The sequence below is a fragment of the Moschus berezovskii genome, chromosome 8, assembly GCF_049115385.1.
Source record: "Moschus berezovskii isolate FMDL1 chromosome 8, NW_MosBer_1.0, whole genome shotgun sequence".
In the NCBI taxonomy this organism is placed as follows: domain Eukaryota; kingdom Metazoa; phylum Chordata; class Mammalia; order Artiodactyla; family Moschidae; genus Moschus; species Moschus berezovskii.
Genome location: NC_142467.1, coordinates 110670538 through 110682359, shown reverse-complemented (window position 1 = coordinate 110682359; position 11822 = coordinate 110670538). Strand labels below are relative to the sequence as shown.

At 49.1% G+C, this 11822-nt stretch overlaps 1 protein-coding gene across 1 annotated transcript in view; it reads right to left on the bottom strand.

The window, feature by feature from the left end:
- Positions 1-3328: 3328 nt before the first annotated feature.
- MAML1 (mastermind like transcriptional coactivator 1) overlaps positions 3329-11822 on the bottom strand; it is a 67121-nt gene continuing 58627 nt past the window's right edge. Inside the window, exons 3-5 of the mRNA XM_055430910.2 lie at positions 9535-9774; positions 8370-8466; positions 3329-6767 (exon numbers count right to left, since the gene is read on the bottom strand). Coding sequence (XP_055286885.1) covers positions 5788-6767; positions 8370-8466; positions 9535-9774 — 1317 coding nt within the window. The 3' untranslated portion in view covers positions 3329-5787. The remainder of the gene's footprint in view (positions 6768-8369; positions 8467-9534; positions 9775-11822) is intronic.

The following is an 11822-nucleotide window of genomic DNA, read 5'->3' as shown; positions in this document are numbered from 1 at the left end:
GCATCAAGAGGCGCTAGCTCCTTCACAATTTAAGAATATGGAATCCCAGTTTTTCTTTCCATAACCTGGAAAAGTTCTGCTTTCCAGATACAAAGACATACAGAGCCTTCTGCTTGGACATCTGGTGTGGACCTGACAGCCCCCACGTGTGAGGCGCACCTGTCGGCCAGGACCCACAGAGTCACCTGCAGCAGGGACTCTCCCTGCCCTGCCCAGCCAGACAGAAGAGGGCTCTAGAACCCCCTCACCACCTCATCACAGCACAACTGCTCTATTTGTTGCCATATCTGTTTTTGCAGCAGATGGCCTCTCCTTTTTCTCGCGTGGGTTTGCATTCCAGGACACTGATATCAAGGTGGATCCATGTGTTCTGTCCCTGCCATGCTGGATTCCACTTTGAGTGAGGGTCTGAAGCTATTTTTCCCCCAAGTTTCATGAAATGGTCTGGATGCACCAACTAGGGTCTGCAGCCCTGCTTACTGCAACCATTTAGAGGGCAAATTATCTGAAAAGTGGCAGATGCATCACCAGCTCGAAGACCAAAAGGGAAATGACCAGTAAGGCAAACTGATCCCACATGCAGATCTGTTTCTAAAACATCGCCCACCATTCCTGTGTCAGTCCTGGAGGGCCTGGAGCTTTTAGTTGATTAGTCTTGGAGCAGGTTCGCAGGCAACCATCATTTTGCATCTTTTAACAGCTTTACAGCTACATCGCCACTTCCACGCTCTCATCAGCTGACTGGCCTTAAGGTGGACTGATAAACACGCGAATGATGGCAGAAGTCTAACCCCAGGGATGAGCACAGTACCCTATCGTAACTTCAGCATGTCCTTAGGCTGGACTGGCAAAGACCCCAGAGTAGCACAGGCCTCCGGACGTGGCAGTGCTGGGAGCACCTGCAGAGGGACAGTTTTTAACTGAACAGTTTTTAGGCGTCTGTTGAGTCTGCTGTCTCCACACGCCTTCTTTCCTGTTAACAATACCCTCTTCCTTTGGGGAAGGGCTTCCCAAGTGGCACTGACGGTAAAGAACCCGCCTGCCAATGCAGGAGACATGAGACATAGATTCGACCCCTGGGTTGGGAAGATCCCCTGGAGGGCATGGTGACCCACTCCAGGATTCTTGCCTGGAGAATCCCATGGACAGAGGAGCTTGGAGGGCCACAGTCCCTGGGGTCGCAGAGTTGGACACGACTGAGCAACTGTGCACAGCGCCTCTGGGGAACTTCCTCTCCCGTTCCACGTGGCTGTGAAGTGCACTTCCCCAAATCTCGCACTGGCTCCCGCCGGCACCCGGCCTGTACCACATCTCAAGTCTCTCAGGCCTCCCCCAACCCCCTCCCTTCCGGTAGCCCCAGCACAATCTTATCACTGCTTTAGTCCCTTCCTGACACTTCATCATTTTGAAACAAGTCACCCGCTTATGACACCCCTCCCACATGCTTCTCAAAGGCCCCACAACAGGGCCCTGTTCTGCCCTGCTGCCTCATTCCCTGCTCCTGACACAATGCCTGGCCAGGCCACAGCACATGCTCACAGCAGGTGAGCGAGCCTGCCTCCACGTAAGCCTGCCTTGTGACTCAATATACATGGAAGATGGCTGAGCAGCAGAGACCAGAACTGCCTGACCCTCGGCACTCCTGAGGTTTAGCTTGTTCAACTTCTCCTTTGATTCTGGGAGTTACCCAGTAACCTAAAAAGTGCACTGGGGACAGGGAATTTTCAGGGTTTTATTAGCCAGTTTTTCTGTTTGCACCCAACAGAAGCTTGATAAAACCAGCACTCAAAGTTACTATGTTCAAAGCCTTCCTGAATAGCGGAGCAGCTGTTCAGCACAGGGAAGTCAACTCGGCACTCTGCGATGACTCGGGGTGGGGGTTGGGGGTGGGATGAGAGGGTGGTAGGGAGGCTCAAGAGGGAGGGAATATATGTATACTCAGGGCTGATCCAGGGCTTCCCAGGTGGCTCAGTGGTTAGGAATCTGCCTGCCAAGCTGAAGACATGGCTTCGATCCCTGGTCTGGAAAGATCCCCTGGAGAAGGAAATGGCAGTTGCAGTATTCTTGCTTGGGAAACCCCATGGGCTGGTGGGCTACAGTCCACAGGGTTGCAAAGAGTCGGACACAACTTAGTGACTAAACAGCAGCAGCAGCATAGCTGATTCATGCTGTTTTACAGCAGAAACCAACATTGTAAACCAATTATCCTCCAATTAAAATCTTTTAAAACCCTTCTATTTAAAATAACTAATACATATATATATATATATTATATCTCATCAAGTGGAAGTAACTTACTTAACTAATCCCCTCTGACAACTCTTTGTCAGATTCTCCTAGTTTTCTGTGGTTACAAATAATACTATCAGGAACATCACTGTAATCAACTTTTTCTGCACCTGGATTTTCAAGGATGGCTTCTCAGAGTTGGAATTGCTGGGGTGGACAGATGGCATGAACATTGTAAAGGAGCTTACTACCTTTTTCAAAGTTTCTTCCCACAAAGAAAGTGGTACAGCAGCCTGCCTCATCACGCTGCAGCGAGCTTTGTTGACCTGACCAGCACAATCACCTCGCTTTTCTTCTATGTTGGACTTCTGTGACCACTGAGCAGAGTGGGCCCCCCCGCCCCCACACATGTTCCGTGCATTCTCAGCCAAGACTTTATGAGTCGTGTGTTCTTCCCTTCCCTGCACCCTATATTCATGGCTTCATCAGAGTAATCAAACCTTTTAATCCCATCACATGACAGGCTTCCTCCCTGAAGGCTGCTTTCTCCTGCTCTTCTGAGAGCTTCAGCTTCTCCAGGCCTGACCCTCTTCCAGCCTGTGGCTGAGGTGAGAGGTCACTGAGAAGACGCACTTTCCAGGTTCCTGGTGTGTCTCCATTTGATGCCCTTCACAGTGTGATTCCGACAGGAGTGAGGGGGTGAACATGCCAGAGCACATGCCTTCCTACAATAAAAAAGGAAACTAAACAAGATCCAGAGAACTGCACTGATAATAAACCTAAGGGTTTTAAGTAAAACATTTGAACTGCTAAGGACCTAAAGTATCCCTGAGTTATCTGGTCCAGCTTTCCTCACATTAGACATAGGACATGGATGAGCCAGAGGGGAGAGACCGGTGGCCTTGGGTAAAGTCAGTGCTAATTTTCTGTCTATCATCAAAAAGTAAAAGTCACTCTGAGGGAAACCAAACCAAACACCCCCACCACCAATGTCCATTAAGAAAGCAGCTAAATCACAAAACTGCCAAACAAAGCAGCTGTGCACTGGTCCACCTCCCACCTTGCTGACATGGCCATGTGAAGTAAAATACGTGGGCAGTTTCCATACTAGCAAAATACTTTTATTATTTTATAGTGATAAAACAGCAAAGTAAAGATTTCTTTTTGGTGTATACCAGAGTTAAGGAAGTAAAAGAATAAGGGAATTAATAGAATTTTTAGGTACTTTGATGACAGTAAAAAGTTAACAATACCAACTGTTTGCCATAAAACTTACAGCCCCCCCAAACACATATATAAAGGATCATAGTTTTAAAATCTATAAAAGTAAAAAATATACAGTCAGAAGCTCTAACGCTTATTCCATCTTTAATATAAAATTGTAAACATTTATTTACACAAAGCAAATGTGTATAACAAAAGTCCAAGCACCCTTTTCTTTTGAGTCATGGCTCCTGGAAGATGGGGATTTGCACTGAAGTGGAGTTGTCTCCTTCCCTGACTACCCAAAAACCAGATTCATAAATAAAGCCATTGGCAGCTCCCTGGGGGGGCCCCAAGCATCACATTTATTGCTCTGACACTGCAGCAGCTGAGAAGCCTGCTGTCTGTCTAGGTGGCCCCAGGACTAAGGCAGGGGCAGCCCTCCCCACAAGGGGGGCAGAGGTGTGAGTGCCGAGGACAGAGGTGAGTGGCAGCCAGAGGGAGACCGGGAGAGGAACAGGGACACACCACCAGCCTCCAGCCCGCTATTTTTGGTAAAAAGAAAAAACCCACTGAAGTCACCCTCTTCCCCTTCAGATCGGGGAACTCACTAGGAGGGCAGCGTCTTCACTGGCTTCATTATTCATCCCTTTCTCTGAGCTATATTCAGCCTCCAGGGAAGGCCGGGAGGGCGATAAAAGGGAAGTGGCCCGAACGCCACTCACGGTGGCAAATGGCTACTAGAGAAGACCGGAGGGTCCAAGCACCCCCGTGAAAGGCACTGCTGGTGCAAAGTAACGACCGATGTGTGCACAGCCCTTCACCCCTCAAAGCCGCTCAAGCTGGCTGTGTGAGCATTTTTTTCGGCTCAGTTCTCTACATATGATACTCCTTGAATCATCCATTTTGAAACTCCACGGAAATGAAGCAGGGCTGTGATTTCACTGGAGATCATTCTGCACATAAGCCACTCTTTTCAGTGGCCGTCTCCTCCAACACTCCCCTTGGAAGCGTCCACCCTATGCTCTCCGTTTTGCTATTGAAGTGCTCCCTCCGTCCTCACTTTCCACAAACAGCCCCCAGGCAATACTATGTGGACTCAGCTTAGTCAAGACCTAAACAGCCACAGACCTTAAAAGAGAAATCCACTCAAATGTTTAGAAAGGCTGTGTTAGTGTTACAAAGCAATTCTCTCTAAAAAGTGCAAGTCGTCTGAAGAGGCAGTGGCGGCAGGAGCAGAATGGAGCGGGGTCCCTTCCTCTGGCCCGTGTCCTTTTTCCTCCTTCCCCCGAACCTCTGCTTTCTGGGGAGGTGATACCCGCCTCCTTACAATGCTAGAGTTCCCTGGGGAATTCTAATGACTCTCTTCCTCTCCAATCTAGTAAATTAGTGCCATAAGGAGGTTTTCCACTTGGGCTGGAGAAATAAAGAATGGAAGGAAGAAAGAACGGTTATGAGAAAAGAAGATAGGGTGAAGGAAAAGACATCTGTGCACAACTCAACAACGATCACCTTCCTAACACATTAAATACAAGTCTCCAGAGAAACTGCAAAAGGTGGGAAGTCACAACAAAAGCAACACAGGAACCCCAGTTTGTATTTCAGCCTTTAGCCTGGGGTCCTGCTCTGAAAACATGGGAGGAAGGGATTCCTCAGCCGGGTCCTCCTAAATGCCAACCTGGAAAAACAGAACTCTGGGAGAACGCGGGGCTGCTATAATGACCCATCTCCGCCACCAGTTCTGCTTCTCACGGTATCCTGCTCCTTTTTGGCACATGCAATTTTCCAGTGAGCCTCCCTTTGTCCTGAAAGCTGGCAAAGAGCAGGAGTAAAAAAGGCTCTTAATCAAAAGGATACCCTAAGTTTCCAATGCCACTTATAGATTTTAACCCCCTACTCTAATCTGTTTTAAAACCTTTAAAAAATCTTTTCTATGCTACAAATTGCAAATAGTTCCACTATAAAGTTTCAACAAAAATCTGTCCCAACACTGGGCCAAGTGGAGAAATATTGGATTAGATCAAAATGATAGCACAGATTTTTATAGACATGGCATCGTGGGGTTTTACTGTTGGTTTTTTGGTCTTCTGGATAAAAAAAACCACCTGTAGAACCCTGTCCTGCTGTCCCAACCCCAGACAGTGACACCAGCAGATGGGGTGAGGCCAGCCCAACATACCAACCGCTGGCTGGGAGCCAGGGGCCCCACAGTCCTGGGAGGACCAGGCCTCAGTCCCGTGCCTCTAGCTCTGCCTGCCTGGCTCCCTGGGCTGTGGGCTTTTGGTCCGAAGTAGTTCCTCTTTCTTGAATCTGAGAACACAAATACAGGCTGTGAAAACACCACAAATCCTCCTGCTACTGAGGCCCGAGAAGGTCGTCCAGATCGTTCATCCACTCCTCAGAAGTCCTGTTCTTCAGCAGCGAGTCGATCAGGTCGGCGTCCCCAGCCATGCTGGCCAGCCCGCTGCTGCCCGGCTGCCCGCTGTAGGCGAAAGGCAGCTCCTGGCCTGCGGTCCGTACGGGGTAGGCCTGGGCACAGTGCAGGCCTGCCCGGCCACCCATGGCTGGGGCAGGGCTCTGGCTGAAGGCCCCCAGCTCAGGCCCCGCCGGGCTCAGGCCTGACAAGCCCTGCTGTGGGGCTCCCTGGGGAGGTGCCGGGGCAGGGGCACTGGTCCTCTGCTGTGTGCTCACAGTGGGCAGCATGGGCCCTGCCACAGCTGCTGAGCTCATGGGGGCCATGGGTCTGCTGGGCATCGCCTGAGAGAACTGCGGGCTGGACATTTTCAGGTGGGCCTGCTGTAGGTGGAAACTGGAGGCTGCAGTGAAGGGGCTTACAGCGCTGTTTCCTGGGGGCTGGCCGCTCAGGCTTGTCATTCCCTGATGCTGCCATGTGGAATTCTGGCCTCCCATGGCTGCTGATACCCTTGGGACCTGTGGCTTAGTTAAACCCGAGTTCAGGGTCCCCTTACTGTGCTGCTGGGAGAGACCAGAGTTTCCCAGCGAGTTCTGTCCATAGGCAGCTGAAACCGAGGTGTTCTGGCCCACGCTGGTCTGCCGCGGAATGTGGGCGTGTCCGTTGGTGGCCTGTGGTGGAGGCTGGGCAACTATCTGGGTTATGCCAGAAGTCATGCCATAGAGGCTGCTCTGTGGCATGCTTTGGGAGCCAGTGAACTGAGCCACACCCCGGTCCTGCTGGCCTGAGTTTGAGGGGAGAGAAGAAACCGAAGTGTGTCCAGGGCCCATTGGCATCAGATTCCCAGCCTGAGGGAACACTCGGGGACAGCTGGAGTTAGATGGACCCAAGCTGTTCACGCCAGGCATGGCAGAAGAGGACCCTAGAAGACAGAGAAAATTCTGTCAGCTGAGCTAGCATTTCTTCATCACCACTATGGAGATATATCTAAGACCTATGCAGCACCTGCTGTCCTACAGGCATGAAAGGCAAAGTCAGTGTTCTGATAACTCACCAGATACCTCATGATCACTGGAACCTTAATGAAGAGACCCTGGGGGCCAAAGGTTCCCCACAGGGTGGAATGGAGGCCGGTCTGGATCAATAAGGAGATTAAGACAGGTACATTAAAAGAAAACAAAAAAGGCACAGAGGAAGGGGCAAACTCTGTGGCTAGGATGTTGGGAGAGTGTCTGGGATAACACAAAGAGATGGTCCCGGCCAGGTTCAGAGGAGCTGCAGGCCCCATATGCGGGCCAGGGTTGCAGAGCTGCAGGGTAACCGGACTGAGGCTGGTTTAGACCCAGCTGGCCGGGGACTGACAGGCTCACTCAGATGAGGGCCCGCACACTGTGGTACCGCAGGGTGCAGCAGGGAGGCAATCAGAAGACGTGTCCTGAGCACCTGCTCTGTGGCGCAGGCTGTGCTGGGGAGACAGAGGGCCTGTCCTTGGGGAGCCTGCTGTTTGGGACCCTGTCTTAAGCAGTGGATGCATGGTGACAGCGCTAACGGAGGTGGTTTGTGTGTGCGCAGGAGACGGGCTGTTCAGGAGTTGGCCATAACTGAGTACACTTTGTTTCTCCTCTTCTGCTTTCCATCAGCACCTAACTAAAAACTGAGTTGAAAAAGAGAGAAATGCTGAAATAATCCACTTCTTTCCCACTGATAACACACAGCAACATTAAATGGGATGAAGGCAGGAAAGCTGGCCAAGGCTCAGCTTCTGAGCTGCCCACAGACTTCAGTCCCCTGGTCTTGTCAGCATAACATGAAATCCCACTCCGTCTCCTCTGGAAGCACAGCTGTGGTCAGCTTCACTGGGACATGTTATGGCAAGTCACTGACCAAGGAGAGCACAGGTTTTGAAGATATTCCAAGAGCTAGGAAAGCAAGTGTGGCCTGGACTTTTCTGCATCGATCAACTGAACTCTCTCTGTATTTCTAGAGCAAAAGCCTGCGCGATGCTGGTCAGGTTCTCTCACGTTATCTGAGACATGACAGCTGAAACCTCAGAACGCTTCCTGCCCGCCCCAGATCAACTGTCTGCTACTGACACCAACATGAGTAGACAGAAAGAAGAAAAGAAGCAAAAGGCCACAAGTGCACTGAGTTTCTCCTTATCTGGAGAACAGGACAGGGTCATTTTTTAAAGAGACACATAACAGCAGAAGCAAAGAACTTTCTTAAGAATTACAGAAGCCACTTCCTATGGATAAGATATCTTTCAACTAGAAATGATTGTGCCTTAAACGACTATACAGCCAGGGACCCAGCCAAAGCAGTCTGCTTCTGTCCTCCTCCTCTGACTGGCCTACAGGGCAACCAGAGAGCCAGGCTCCTTACGCAGACTGAAGCAGCAGGAGCATGCATGTCCATTGAGCACCTACAATGGAAAGCTGAGAAGACAGCAGAAAGTCAGCATGAGGGGAGCGTCTATCCAGAGACTGTCTTCCCCTGCCCCACACCAACGCCTCAAACTCCTCACCTGTGAACTGGCCAACCTGTTGTGGGAAGGTGCTCTGTGTTGGGTCTTGATACTGGGGTGGCGGGCGGGTCAGATGGCGCTGAAACTGCTGCTTCTCCTAGAAAATGCCAAGATCAACAAAAAACAAGACCCACATAAAACAAAAACAAAGCGATCAGAGAAAAGTAAACTGTTCAAGTTTGTTACTCAGAGGGACTCCTGTGGAGATAATGTTCATAATCTCATTTGGGGGATTCTTAATAAACAGTATGACACAGAATGATTGGGCAGATCTAAGGAGCCACAGAAAGGAATGGAGTTCTGATACACGAGACAGTATGGCTGAATCCCGAATGTTTTATATGAAATGTCCCAAACAGGCAAATCTATAGGGATAAACAGTAGATCAGTGGTCGCCCAGGCTTAGGAAGATGAAGGAATAACTGAATGGGCGCAGGGTTTCTTTTAGGTAATACTCTAAAACTGGTCATGGGGATGGTGCGTAACTCTGACTAAACTGAAAACCATTTGAATTGTATACTTTAAATGGGTGAATTGTATGTCATGTGGATTATATCCCCCCAAAAGCTGCTATTTAATACATGGTGAAACCGAGGCAGTAATGTGGGTTTTACAGTCATCCTTAATCAACTTTATCCTCAGGGTAACTAGTTCTCTTCTGTCTTAAGGATGGAATTTAAAGTCCTGAGAATTCCTGTAACCTTGGAATCTGCCTAGTACAATTTGATGACCAAGGGGGCAAACAAACTGCAGGACTAGGAGGGGGCTGTCAGTCCTAATTCTCGAATCCCAGGACCTCAGGGATGTCTTCATTTCCCTACTTTATGTTCTGCCTTACAGCAAACTCTACAACAAAGCTGGATCTCACATAAACTTGGTGGATCAGTGAGCTCAGTGCTTTGGTAGCTGCTGGAAAAATGGTTCTAATACATTTAGACTCCACCTTCATTAACCCCCACTAAGTGACATAAAGCTGCTCTGACACAGGCTACCACTGTCTGAGAAACAGTACACTCCTGTTTCCCAGAGTACTCTAAAACCAGACATACAAATACTCACGAATCCACACACACACTCACCGAAGCTGGCAGCCACTGCAGTGACCTGGGAGGCGGGCAAACACGGGAAGGGGCGGGGGTAGGTTTTCTCACACCTTGCTCTTTACCTGTTCTGCCAGAAGCTGCTGCTGCCTTTGCAAAAACTGCTGTTGCTGCAAATGTTTTTGCTGCTGCTCCCTCTGTTTCTGTTGGTCCAAAAGCAACTGATGCTGCTTCACTGCAGCGGCCTGCTGCTGGTTACTGAGACAGGAAGTGCTGCTGTGCGCGCCGGCCACGGAGGCAGCGGGCGGCGGGGCCCCGACCCCGGCAGCCTGGGCTGGCACAGGGACACTGGGGGGGTGCTGGTCCTGTCAAGAGACAAGGGGGTCTCACGTCAGGCTGGACACACTGAGGACTGTAAGCCCTGATCAGAGCGGACGAGCTCTGTTTAGTGAAAGCCTGGCTCCAAGTTCTCTTTTGAAGCCTCTGCTTTTTTGGCATGTGACTCCAGAGCAACGCCACTGCAAGGCAGGACTGGAGACCAAAAGCACTAACACGTGAGTGTCCAGGCATGGCAATGAACAGTTAGTAGCTGAGTGTTAGCTTTGTTTCCTACAATTCACCAGTGGCTTAAACTTGCATACCTGCATACCCAGCTCCAAAATCAACTGTAGCTTGTAAATGCTCCCCTACTGGAATGCATGGGCACAGATAGGCCCCCAGAGAAGGAGTTTCTGAGGAACACTGGCTGATGGAGAGGCTACACTGAGTGTGCAAACCTTGGGCCCCTGGTGGCAGGGCTGTCCCTGAACCAGCAGAAATTATATGGTTTGTCCACCTATGTACAGCATTTTCCTGGGAACAGACTGCTTGGCTTCTGTCAGATTTGTTGTTTAGGCACTGAGTTGTGTCCAACTCTTGCAGTTCCATGGACTGTAGCCCACCAGGCTCCTCTGTCCATGTGGCAATATAGTGGCTGAAATAAGTAGAAGGATGAAGATTACATATACACTCTTCTACTGAGAGATGCTTACACTGCTTTCAGTTTCTGGCTATTAGAAATAATCATGCAATGAATATCTTGTACATAACATTCTTTTTCTTTTTTTTTTGTATTATTTCTTGCAGGGGTATAATGTGTCAACGTTTACAAACATTTTTATGGCTTATGAAAACTATATAATGTCAGATTACTTTCTGAAAGCACTGTGCCCATTTACATATCCTTACTACTACCCGAAACATGTCAATTTCTTCAGATATTACTAGCATCGAGTTTTTCTATTTCTAAAGTGTTCAGTTCAGCTCAGTCACTCAGTCGTGTCTGACTCTTTGCGACCCCACGGACTGCAGCACGCCAGGCTTCCCTGTCCATCACCAATTCCCGAAGCTTGCTCAAACTCGTGTCCTTCAAGTCAGTGATGCCATCCAACCATCTCATCCTCTGTCGTCCCCTTCTCCTCCTGCCCCCAATCCCTCCCAGCATCAGGGTCTTTTCCAATCAATCAGTTCTTCACATCAGGTGGCCAAAGTATTGGAGTTTTAGCTTCGGCATCAGTTCTTCCAATGAATATTCAGGACTGATTTCCTTCAGGATTGATTGGTTGGATCTCCTTGCAGTCCAAGGGACTCCCAAGAGTCTTCTCCAACACCACAGTTCAAAAGAATCAATTCTTCAGCGCTCAGCTTTCTTTATAGTCCAACTCTCACATCCATACATGACCCCTGGAAAAACCATAGCTTTGACTAGGCACACCTTTGTTGGCAAAGTAATGTCTCTGCTTTTTAATATGCTGTCTAGGTTGGCCATAGCTTTTCTTCCAAGGAGCAAGTGTCTTTTAATTTCATGGCTGCAGTCACCATCTGTAGTGATTGTGGAGCCCCCAAAAAAGTCTGCCACTGTTTCCACTGTTTCCTCATCTATTTGCCATGAACTGATGGGACTAGATGCCGTGGTCTTAGTTTTCTGAATGTTGAGTTTTAAGCCAACTCTTTAATCAAGAGGTTCTTTAGTTCATCTTCACTTTCTGCCATAAAGTTTGTGTCATCTGCGTATCTGAGGTTATTGATATTTCTCCCAGCAATCTTGATGCCAGCTTGTGCTTCCTCCAGCCCAGCGTGTCTCATGATGTACTCTGCATATAAGTTAAATAAGCAGGGTGACAATATACAACCTTGACGTACTTCCTTCCCTATTTGGCACACTCTGTTGTTCCTTGTCCAGTTTTAACTGTTCCTCTTGACCTGCATAAAGATTTCTCAGGAGGCAGGTAAGGTGGTCTGGTATTCCCATCTCTTGGAGAATTTCCCACAGTTTATTGTGATCCACACAGTCAAAGGCTTTGGTGTAGTCAATAAAGCAGAAGTAGATATTTTTCTGGAACTCTCTTGCTTTTTTGATGAGCCAACAGATGTT